The 12,874-nt window shown below is 37.3% G+C and overlaps 1 protein-coding gene across 2 annotated transcripts in view; it reads right to left on the bottom strand.

Moving 5' to 3' along the window:
• Window positions 1-12,874, bottom strand: part of KCTD9 (potassium channel tetramerization domain containing 9) — an 84,080-nt gene that overhangs the window by 59,642 nt on the left and 11,564 nt on the right. For both annotated transcript variants that reach the window (XM_060409178.1, XM_004004178.6), the window contains exons 2-3: window positions 11,412-11,533; window positions 8,977-9,020 (exon numbers count right to left, since the gene is read on the bottom strand). In XM_060409178.1, the coding sequence (XP_060265161.1) occupies window positions 8,977-9,020; window positions 11,412-11,533 (166 nt within the window). The remainder of the gene's footprint in view (window positions 1-8,976; window positions 9,021-11,411; window positions 11,534-12,874) is intronic.

Raw genomic sequence — 12,874 nt, 5'->3', positions numbered from 1 at the left:
AGACACTCATGAAAGAAATCACAGACAACACAAACAGATGGAGAGATATTCCATGCTCCTGGGCTGGAGGAATCAATACTGTGAAAATGACTATACTATCAAATGTAATATATAGATACAACGCAACCCCCATCAAATTACCAATGGCACTTTTCACAGAATTAGAGCAAAAAAATTTCACAATTTGTATAGAAACACAAAAGACCCCAAGTAGTCAAAGCAATCTTGAGAAAGAAGAGTGGAGCTGGAGGAATCAACTTACCTGATTTCAGACTATAATACAAACATACAGTCATCAAGACAGCATGGTACTGGCACAGAGTACAGACCAATGGAATAATATACAAAGCCCAGAGATAAACCCACACACCTACAGGCATCTTATCTTTCACAAAGGAGGCAAGAATATACAATGGGGAAAAGATAGCCTCTTGAATAAGCAGTGCTGGGAGAACTGGACAACTATGTGTGAAAGAACAAAATCAGAACACTTTCTCACGCCATATGCAAAGATAGACTCAAAAATGGAGTAAAACCTAAATAAGACCACAGACTATCAAACTCTTAGCAGAGAACATAAGCAGAATACGACATAAATCATAGCAGGATCCTCTATGACCCACCTCCAAGAACAATGGAAATAAAAACAAAAATAAAACAAATAGGACCTAATTAAACTTAAAAGCTTTTGCACATCAAAGGAAAGTATAAACAAGGTGAAAAGATAAACCACAGAATGGGAGAAAATAATAGCAAATGAAACAACCAACAGAGGATTAATTTCCAAAATATACAAACAACTCATACCAGAAAAACAAACAATCTAGTCAAAAAGTGGACAAGAGACCTAAACAGACATTTCTCTAAAGACCACATACAGATGTGAATACACACATGAAAAGATGCTCAACACCTCTCATTATTAGTGAAATGCAAGTCAAAACTACAATGAGTATCACCTCACTAGTCAGAATGGCTATCATCAAAAAATCCACAAACAACAAGTGCTGGAGAAAGTATGGGGAAAAGGGAACCCTCTTGCACTGCTAGTGGGAATGTAAACTAATACAGCCACTATGGAAGACAGTATGGAGATTCCTTAGAAAACTAGGAATAAAACCACCATATGACCCAGCAATATCATTTCTAGGCATATACCCTGAGGAAACCAAACCTGAAAAAGACATGCATCCCAATGTTCACTGCAGCATTATTTATAATAGCTAGGACATGGAAGCAACCCAGATGTCCATCAACAGATGAATGGATAAAAAAGCTGTGGTACATATACGTAATGGAATACTGCTGCTGCTGCTACTGCTGCTGCTGCTAAGTCGCTTCAGTCGTGTCCAACTCTGTGCGACTGCATAGACGGCAGCCCACTAGGCTACCCTGTCCCTGGGATTCTCCAGGTAAGAATACTGGAGTGGGTTGCTATTTGGAATACTACTCAGTCATAAAAAGGAATGCATGAGTCAATTCCTGTGAAATGAATGAAACTAGAGCCTATTATATAGTGTGAAGTAAGTAAAACACAAACACCACATGTTAATGCATATGTATGGAATCTAGAAAGGTAGTACTGACAAACCTACTCGCAGGGCAGCAATGGAGACACACACAGAGAACAGACATACGGACAAGGGCCAGGGAGAGGAAGGAGAGGGTGAGAGAAATGGAGAGAACAGCATGGAAGCGTACAAACTACCATATGTAAAATAGACAGCCAATGGAAATTTGCTGTAGGACTCAGGGAACTCAAACCGGGCTCTGTAACAACCTAGAGGGTTAGACAGAGGGAGTTTCGAGAGAGAGGGGACATCTGTATACCTATGGCTAATTCATGTTGATATGTGGCAGAAATGAAACCAGTAATGTAAAGCAATCATCAATCAATTTAAAAAAATAACTATAATTTTAAAAAGATTTTAAATACATCAACTGAAGACAAGTATAAAAGATCTAATACACATACAATAGATATCCTGGAAGGAGAAAATCAAATCACGGTGACAAAACAAACACATAAGGTTCAAGAAAACTTTTCTGAAATTAAAAAAAGTGAAACTTCGTACTGAAAGGGCCCACCACATATCTGAAAGAATCAACCCAGAACAACTCAGAACATCCAGAAATAGTCTACTAAAGTTACTGTACTTTAAAGAAAGAGAATCATCCTTCAGGGGAACTAGGAAAAATAATCAGTTACAAGAAATCAGGTGTTTTTTTTTAACACCAGTACTCTATGCTAGAAAAAAAAATGGAGTAACATATTTAAGGTAAAGAAAAATCACAACCTAAAGATTTTTTTAAACAACTTAATTGAGGTATAACTGCTATACAATAAAAAACTTTACCATTTAAGTAGCAATTTTGTCATGAAATCATCTGACATGATTTTCAGGTATAGAGGCCACATGCAAGATGTCCAGAGAACACAGTTTTCACAAGTTCTTTATAAAGAATCTACTGGACAACAAATTTCAGATGGCCTCTTGAGGCATCAATTTAGGGAAAGAGTACAGTACACAATGGTGTGTGTGTGTATGTATGTCTATGTTTATAGCATATTTGACAATGCATAAATACACTTTTAAATAAAGGAACAGGCATATTAAAAATGCTTAACTGTCTTTAGTAGTCATATACAAAGTATTGGGATTGTTACTGAAACTTTTATGTGTATTTTGTGTAGGATGAAGGAAAACAGTAATTTCTTGACATTGTATGTGTCCCTGGAAACCAGGATTACTGATATGCAAGAAAGCAGACACAGATAAAAGAAAATGTTAAATAAAAACCTTACAATTCTATACTCAATTTCAGTACATATAGATTTGATTTTTTTTTTTTTTTTGGAGGGGGGGTAATAGGACTGGGAGCATTCTCTTAGGCCTGAATTAAAAAACTGGAGGTCTAAAAGAGAATCTTGGGGATGGTCTTGATCACTGCCTCCTGTACAATGTCATGAGACTCCATCCATAGCTCTTCAGCTCTTCTAACAGATCTAATCCCTTTCATCTATTTGTCACTTCCACTGTATAACCCTAAGGGATTTGATTTAGATCATACCTGAATGGTCTAGTGGTTTTCCCTATTTTCTTCCATTTAAGTCTGAGTTTGACAATAAGGAATTCATAATCTGAGCCACAGTAAGCTCCTGGTCTTGCTTTTGCTAACTGCATACAGCTTCTCCATCTTTGCTGCCAAGAATATAATCAATCTGACTTCGGTACTGACCATCTGCTGATGTCCATGTGTAGAGTCTTCTCTTGTGTTGTTTGGAAGAGGGTGTTTGCTATGACTAGGGTGTTCTCGTGGCAAAACTCTGTTAGCCTTTGACCTGCTTCGTTTTGTACTCCAAGGCCAAATTTACCTGTTATTTCAGGTAGCTCTTGACTTTCTACTTTTGCATTCCAGTCCCCTATAATGAAGAGGACATCTTTCTTGGGTGTTAGTTCTAGAAGTTCTTGTAGGTTTTCATAGAACTGTTCAACTTCAGCTTCTTCAGCATTACTGGTCGGGGCACAGACCTGGATTACCGTGATATTGAATGGCTTGCCTTGGAAACGAACAGAGATCATTCTGTTGCTTTTGAGACTGCATCCAAGTACTGCATTTCAGACTCTTGTTGACTATGATGGCTACTCCATTTCTTCTAAGGGATTCTTGCTCACAGTGGTAGATATAATGGTCACCTGAGTTAAATTCACCCATTCCAGGCCATTTTAGTTCACTGATTCCCAAAATGTCGATGTTCACTCTTGCCATCTCCTGTTTGATCACTTCCAATTTGCCTGATTCAATGACCTAACATTCCAGGTTTCTATGCAATATTGCTCTTTACAGCATCACACTTTATTTCCAACATCTGTCACATCTACAACTGGGTGTTGTTTTTCTTTGATGAGGCCTTACAAAAAGCTGAGAAGAGAAGAGAAGCAAAAGGCAAAGGAGAAAAGAAAGGACATACCCATTTGAATGCAGAGTTCCAAAGAACAGCAAGGAGAGATAAGAAAGCCTTCCTCAGCGATCAATGCAAAGAAATAGAGGAAAACAAAAGAATGGGAAAAGACTAGAGACCTCTTCAAGAAAATTAGAGATACCAAGGGAACATTTCACGTAAAGATGAGCACAATAAAGGACAGAAATGGTATGGACCTAACAAAAGCAGAAGATATTAAGAAGATGTGGCAATACACAGAAGAACTATATAAAAAGATCATCATGACCCAGATAACCATGATGGTGTGATCACTCACCTAGAGCCAGACATCCTGGAACACAAAGTCAGGTGGGCCTTAGGAAGCATCACTATGAACAAAGCTAGTGGAGGTGATGGAATTCCAGTTGAGCTATTTCAAATCCTAAAAGATGATGCTGTCAAAGTGCTGCACGCAGTATGCCAGCAAATTTGGAAAACTCAGCAGTGGCCACAGGACTGGAAAAGGTCAGTTTTCATTCCAATCCCAAAGAAAGGCAATATCAAAGAATGTTCAAAGTACCACACAACTGTACTAATCTCACACACTAGCAAAGTAATGTTTAAAATTCTCCAAGCCAGGCTTCAACAGTATGTGAACTGAAAACTTCCAGACGTTCAAGCTAGATTTAGAAAAGGCAGAGGAACCAGAGATCAAACTGCCAACATCTGTTGGATCATCGAAAAAGCAGGAGAGTTTCAGAAAAACACCTACTTCTGCTTTATTGACTATGCCAAAGCCTTTGTGTGGATCACAACAAACTGTGGAAAATTGTTCAAGAGATGTGAATACCAGACCTCCTGACCTGCCTCCTGAGAAATCTGTATGCACGTCAAGAGACAACAGTTAGAACTGGACATGAAACAACACACTGGTTCCAAATCAGGAAAGGAGTACGTCAAGGCTATATATGTTACCCTGCTTATTTAACTTATATGTAGAGTACATCATGTGAAATGTTACGCTAGATGAAGCACAAGCTGGAATCAAGATTGCCAGGAGAAATATGAATAACCTCAGATATGCAGATGACACCACCCTTATGGCAAAAAGGAAGAACTACTAAAGAGCCTCTTGATGAAAGTGAAAGAGGAGAGTGAAAAAGTTGGCTTACAGCTCAACATTCAGAAAACTAAGATCACAGCATCCAGTCCCATCACTTCATGGCAAATAGATGGGGGAAAAGTGGAAACAGTGGCTGACTATTTTTTGGGGCTCCAAAATCACTGCAGATGGTGATTGCAGCCAAGAAATTAAAAGACACCGGCTCCTTGGAAGAAAAGCTATGACCAACTTAGATAGCATATTAAAAAGCAGAGACATTACTTTGCCAACAAAGGTCCATCTAGTCAAGGCTATGGTTTTTCCAGTAGTCATGTATGGATGTGACAGCTGGACTATAAAGAAAGCTGAGTGCCAAAGAATTGATACTTTTGAACTGTGGTGTTGGAGAAGACTCTTGACAGTCCCTTGGACTGCAAGGAGATCCAACCAGTCAATCCTAAAGGAAATCAGTCCTGTATATTCATTGGAAGGATAGATGCTAAAGCTGAAACTCCAATGCTTTGGCCACCTGATGTGAAGAATCGACTCTCTGGAAAAGACCCTGATGCTGGAAAAGACTAAAGGCAGGAGAAGGGTACGACAGAGGATGAGATGGTTAGATGGCATCGCTGACACAATGGACATGAGTTTGAGTAGGCTCCGGGAGTTGGTGATGGGATAGGGAAGCCTGGCATGCTGCAGTCCACAGGGCTGCAAAGAGTCGGACACGACTGAGCGACTGAACTGAATTGAAAAGAATCAGTTCTTAAGACATCATGTTGAATGACAGAAGCCTTATACGAAAGAATAAATGTTCTGTGATTCCAACTATATGTTTATATAATAGGAAAAAAATTATTGTATGGTAGGGACAAAACTCTCCCAGGGACGGGGGAGCCTGGTAGGCTGCCGTCTCTGGGATCGCACAGAGTTGGACACGACTGAAGCAACTAAGCAGCAGCAGGGACAAAATTAGTAGTTGTCTCTGGTGGGGTAGGGGTGGGACTAAGAAAGAGACTGAGGGAAATCTAGGATGACTGTAACATTCTATACCTTGACAGGGGTTTGGGTTACACAGATGGGTGCATTTGTCAACACTCAGTAAGATACACTTAAAATATATGCAATTTATGCAAGTTTAACTCAAAAATATGTAAAACATATTGAGTTCTAGTTGATGATATATAACTGAAATGTTCAGGGGTGAAGTGTATTAATATTGACAATCTCTTTGAAATGCATCAAAAAATAAAATGGACTGGTAGAAACAAGGATCATTATGCAATAAAGAATAATAAAGAACAGAATAGTAGACTGCTAATGAGTAGAGTCTACATGATGAGTGTATGGGTGTTTACTGAAATATTCTAAAAGTAAAATGCTTGGAAGAAACAAGACGACGACACAAGTTGGAATATCGCCCAGACGAAATACGATTAACCATTTTAAGTGCACCATCAGGTGGCATTTAGTGCATTCCCAATGCTGTGCAACCACCACCTCTCCCTAGTTTCAAAGCTTCATCATTTAGATTTTGACAGGGGTTACATTCATTCCTAAGCATTTTATTTTTATGCTATTGTAAACTGAACTGTTTAAGTATATTTTTGGATTGTTCATTGCTAGTATATAGAAATGCAACTGATTTTTATGTGTTGATTTTCACTCTTGGAACTTTGCTGAATTCATTTATTAGCTCTAACCTCATGTGTGTTTAGGGTTTATCTAAATACAAGATCATGTTGTCTGAGAACAGAGATAATTTTACTTTTTGCCTGTTTGCTTTGGCTAGAACCTCTAATATATTATCACTGTGAAGTTGCAAAAGTGGGCATTGTTCCTAATTCTAGTGGAAAAGCTTTGTCTTTCACCACTGGATATGTTGGTAGCTGTGGGTTTTTCATATATGGCCTTTATCATAGTAAGTTTCCTTCTATTTCTAGTTTGCTAAGTGTTTTTATTGTGAAAAGATATGAATTTTGTCAAAATCTTTTATTACATCAGTGGAGATATTTTGGGGTTTTCCTTCATTCTACTAAGGTGACATATCACATTGATTCCTTTTTGTCTGTTGACCCATTCTCAAATTCCAGGAATAAATCCCACTTGGTCATTAGAGTATAACCCTTTCAATATAATTCTTTGGTTTGCTCATATTTTGCTCAGGATTTTAATGTCGATATTCATAAAGGATATTTGCAATTTTCTTGTAGTGTCTTTGCCTGGCTTTGGTATCAGTGTAAAAGTTTGCAAAATATATTCTCGATGCAAAACAAAATCTTATAATCCTTAATTACAAACCAAAGTATGAACCCATGCTTTCCTGGTGGCTCAGCTGGTAAAGAATCCACCTGCAACGTGGGAGACCTGGGTTCAATCCCTGCATTGGGAAGATCCTCTGGAGAAGGGAACAGCTACCCACTGCAGTATTCTTGCCTGCAGAATTCCAAGGACAGTCCATGGGGTGGCAAAGAGTCAGACATGAGTTATTTTATCTATGTTATATATGATATAAAGCTTTCTATAACATTTATTACATATGAATCTTATTCACTAGCTATGTATTTCAAATTTTGTTCACCATAAAACCTAGTAATCATGATGAACTCAGGAACAATGAGCCTCCCTAGTACCCAGGTTGTGTTTTGGAAATGACATTTCCACTAAAAGATATGAAGGTTTCCAATAACAAAAAACTGATCTGGGTTTAGGACAAGAGATGTATCAGATGAACATTTTGCTATTCCAGACAGTAAGGAATCTGTAAAAGACTAACAGATTTGTATAAAAAAGAGGAAGACTTCAAGGGATTTCCACTGGTCGAAAGTAAAATAATCTAGGTATTAATGAATGCAGAGGATGAAAACATATCCAATATTTTTAACTCTGAAAGCTCGGAATGATTAAACAAAAAACACTAAATCACTTTTTATTGTTTATTTGTATGGAATGAATCAATTAAGTGACTACTGCCTGCCACTCTGTTAGGTTAACAGGTAAAAAAAAAGATGAGAAAAATTTTTTGTTCACAGTCCTAAGGCAAAGACAGAGAATATGCACTTACTTCTAAGCTACCATATGATGATCCTAAGAACTACCTCCACTCAACAAATACAAATATTGAGAAGGCTTAAAAAATACTTAAATATTCATAGTGTGATTGTCTGAAACTATGTCAAATACTCATTAAAGAATATTTACCTTATTTAAGCCTCAGGCTCTTTCTTTTGGGATATACACTGTACCTGCTTTCTTCAAATTTAAAGGGTAGTATGTATATATGTGCATGAGTGTGTGTGGTTGATACTGGGCATCTTTGACTGATTTTTCTGTTGTGAATGGTTGTCAAACATTACTTTTGCAAGCAATCTGTTGTTTAGTTGCTCAGTTGTGTCCAATTCTAACTCCAAAAACAGTAGCCAACCATGCTCCTCTGTCAGTGGGATTTCCCAGACAAGAATACTGGAGTGGGTTGCCACTTCCTTCTCCAGGGGCTCTTCCCGACCCAGGCATCGAACCTGTGTCTCCTGTACTGGCAGGTGGATTCTTCACCACTGAGCCACCAGGGAAGCCCTCTGCAACCCATACATGCTTAAAAATATGTAACATAGCAGAGAGATTTGGTGACTACTATCAGAGAAAATTTCAAAAAGCAGAGTTCTAAAATCAAAACTACCTTACTGTGTCATAATTAATGGATACGTGCACATTTAGAGCATTTTAAAAACACAAAAAAGATGCAGTATCCATACTAAAATATGATCATCTGATACAAGTTAGAAATTTACTTTCACACTCCCCCAACCCCAATGCAGAATCAAAAGAGCTATGAAGAGTTGAATACTGCCACAAGATACTTTTTAATGTTTGGCTTAGTAATGCCAGGTAAAATATTCGAAATTTCATCTCTATTTGGCAGACAAAATTGGCTTTTAAGGGAGTCACTTACCAATAAATGGTTCTCCTTCACACACAAACAAAACATCATCATCCCTGGGGAAATCAAAAATTTAAAAAGCCACCATCAAAATCCAGAAATCACATTAATTTTCTGTTGACTAGAGGGGCTACATTACAGAGAATATTACAGAAGATAGGTTTTGCTATCTATGATGTAAAGAAGTTGACCAAGTTTCTAGTGCTTTCTGTTTAAACCCAGGTTACTTAAGCCTCTTCCTGCTCCTAAATTCTATGATCTGATGAGAATGAAATAATGTTCACTAGACATTTATTTAAAGGGATAAATCTGCCTTGGTTATTTAAAAAAAACAAAACCAAAGAAACAAACCAAAAGCCACTATTGTGGTGGATAACTGATGAGTTAACTTGATTTACTTAGTTAGCAAGCTTTCACCAAAGTAGTTCTCTGTGACATTCATAAAATTCAAAAGTGCTTAACCCTCTGACTTAACTGTTTCTGGATTTAAATTCAAAGAAGATTCTGCACATGAAAGTACTTTTGAAATGGAAATTAAACAAACCCACTATACAAGTTATGTGAATTCAGCTTTCTCATCAATTGAAAAATATACTATTATGCTCAAAGGATATGATTAAAACTATAGCCAACTCTTCTTTTATCACTTTATTTCTGTAACCCTAAATAAATTATTAGGGTTTTCTCCCACATCATCAGCTGTTCTTTGCTTTGGTAATGAAAATAAATTTTCATATTATATCTTGGAAGAATATAATTGGAAGTAACACATCTATAATCACTCATCCACTATATTTACCTAAATATAGTGTTTAGGTATTTATCCTCTTCCCCTGCCCCACTTCACCATTAGTATAAATAAATTATCAGAGCTTATACTGTGAACCACAAATTATTAAACAGGTAGATATGATACAATATAAATGAATGCTATTTCTTATCCTTTTTAATTGAAACTTTTTAAATTGAAGTATAGTTGACATACAATATTGTGTTAGTTTCAAGAGTACAATACAGTGATTTGAAAATGAAATATATGAAATTATCTCTACAATAAGTCTACCATCTGATGGCTACTCCACGATAAGTAGCCATCTGTCACCATATAAAATTATTACAGTATTACTGACTGTATTCTTTGTGGTGCAAATTACATGCCTGTGACTTATTTTGTTTGGAAGTTTATACCTCTTAATCTGAACCTCCTTCCCCTCTGGCAGAACTCAATTTGAGTTCTAAACAGTATGTATTCTATATTTCACAAGGTTTCAGTTACGACCTTCTTCAATTACAACCTATGTTGTAGAAATTTTTAATTCTAAAGTATAAATTATATTTCTAAATAACACATCATAGGAACACAAAACTTTCCTTGGAAGCAGAGTGTGTTTCTTCAGGAGAAATTAAGGTTGATATAAATCATTCAACAATGTGATCATCCAAAGAAACCAAAGCTGGGAGATAAATACTTAAAAACTAAGAAATTCTCCCAATTTATTTGGATTTTAAATCTGTATCTTTTCAGCTTATAACCTTTCTGCTTGTTCACCACGCCAGTTAATTTTTTAAGGGTAATACAAAAATGTGTTTTCCTCTCATTAACCAGAGTCAACTATTAAACCATATGACCTGGGTAAGTCATTCTACTTTTCAGGTGTTTAGTTTCCTCATGCATAAAACAAAGGGGCCAGAAGTGTTTAACGGCAGTGTCTTCTACTGAAATGTTATTCTAAGATGGGTTTAAATGAAAATTAAATTTTGACTACTACCATAATTTAGAGCATCATCTTCACAAGATCAACTTTAAAAAGCTCATGCCTTTGCCAGTTAAATGAGGTAACATGGGCAAAGCAAATACAACATAGCTAGCACAGCGTCAGTACTTAGTATCTGCTCCCATTCCATCTCCTTTAAGCCCACTCCTGCTCCGAAAGTCTATGATCCCATGACGATGGAATGCGGTGAACTGGACACTGGTTTTAAAATATGCCTGGCATACTTAAAAAACACAACCCCAAAACAAACCAAACAAAACTGCTATCATGGTGGATCATGGGTAAGTTAACTATAGTTAACATTCTATCTTACTTCTGGTAAGTTTTCCCCAGAGTAGCTCTCCATGATGCTTATAAAAGTCAAAAGCGCTCTTAGGAAATGAATTGAACAATAAGCAGTGCCACATAAAGGAGAGCAATTAAATATACAGGTCCTCACAAGCACATATGGACTCTGCATAAAGACTATGAGTATACTGGAATGTACTCAGTTTTCTAGCTGATCAATGCACCCTAAGTCCAAACTATTTAAATTCCAAAGAGTAAATTCCGGTCAATCATTTGCCAAAATCCTGTATTCTTAATAGGGATTAACTACCACTTAAGGGAGATAGTATAGCACCAAGAAGCTGAGGGTACGCTGTAGACAACTAATAAAAAGGTGAAGGTTACCTGATCAAAGCAATATCATCAATCAGTCCACCTTTCCCATTATACACACTGGTGGCTTTTATGCCGAGTTTATTGCTGGCCACAGAAAGCAAATCAGATAAAGTTCCATATACAGCGACCACCTGTAAACACACCAGATTAATTTGAACAACTTACATAATCAATTTCATCACTTCCAAATTACAAACCAGCACACTATAAACAAGATTTTTAAAAAAAATCAGATTATCACATAAAAAGATTTTGAGAGATCCTTAACACATTATTGACCTGAGATGTATTAACGCCAGAAGTAACGTGTTTGCATCTGCGCACATGCTCAGTCATATCCAACTCTTTGCGATTCCGTGGACTGTAGCCCACCAAGCTCCTCTGTCCATGAGATTTCCCAGGCAAGAATACTGGATGGGCTGCCGTTTCCTTTTCCAGGTGATCTTCCCAACCCAGGGATCAAACTCGTGTACCCTGCATTGACAGGCACTCCACCTGGGAAGTCTGCCACAGGTGTTAAGTTTCTGCAAAATTCCCCTGGTCAATGTGTTAACAGTGTCTCTCTTTTGATGACTCAAATATTTACTCAGTGCCACGGTACTGTTGAAATCTGAAACTAGAGAAATCAGCTCTAACTAAAACCAAACTACTGATACAATCTTATAGTACATTAAACAGTGCTCCAGTTCTGATCTAAAAGAGACCCACACTTGAATTTAGATTCTGCCATTTCCTAGCTGTCAAGAAAAACTGACCTCTTCGTGCTTTTGTGGCTTTAAGGAGAAATGAATAGTGCACTTGCATTAGAAGGTCGTCAAGAGAATGAAATGAATTAATGCATGATCAGAGCTTTGCCAAGTGCCTGGGACCTATTAAATCTTTATGTTGTTGCTTCTACAGGACTTCTTTGTTAAAGGAATGATTAAAAAAAAAAAACTTACTGCTTATTAAAACATTTATCATATCAAGTATCTTAAACAGTTAACAACTTTCCACTTCATCTAACTTCAATAACAGTATTATTTTATAAAACCCAGATTTGGGCTAAATACAGCACAGGGCTGGGTTACAAAGAATTGCTTCATTCTCCTTTAAACCAGGCAGTCTGATACTTGTGCAACATACATGCAGCTGCGCATGTAAGAGGCTGACTATTCACATGGAGTGAATTTTTGGCTCTGGTCCTAACTCTTACTATATGCTTCCAGTGGCTTTGTTGTACAGTTGTACCACTATCAGATCTCTGAAAATTAGGTGAGGAGCTGAACCTGAAGCATGACCTGAAATGGACTTCCCATAAAATATTCGATACAGGTGTCATGTGAAATGCGAACCAGAGCTGGTCATTTGTTCACTGGTCACTGGAGTAAAGTAGACTGAATTTTTCGTGAGGTAAACGAATAATCGAGGGGGAGGGGGTTGCCTGCCGATATAGGAGTGCCCAATCTCTCAACAGCACAGTACAGAGATTC

This window comes from Ovis aries, chromosome 2, assembly GCF_016772045.2.
Source record: "Ovis aries strain OAR_USU_Benz2616 breed Rambouillet chromosome 2, ARS-UI_Ramb_v3.0, whole genome shotgun sequence".
Classification (NCBI taxonomy): domain Eukaryota; kingdom Metazoa; phylum Chordata; class Mammalia; order Artiodactyla; family Bovidae; genus Ovis; species Ovis aries.
Note: the sequence above shows the minus strand (reverse complement) of the source record. Positions and strands in the feature narration are given on the sequence as shown.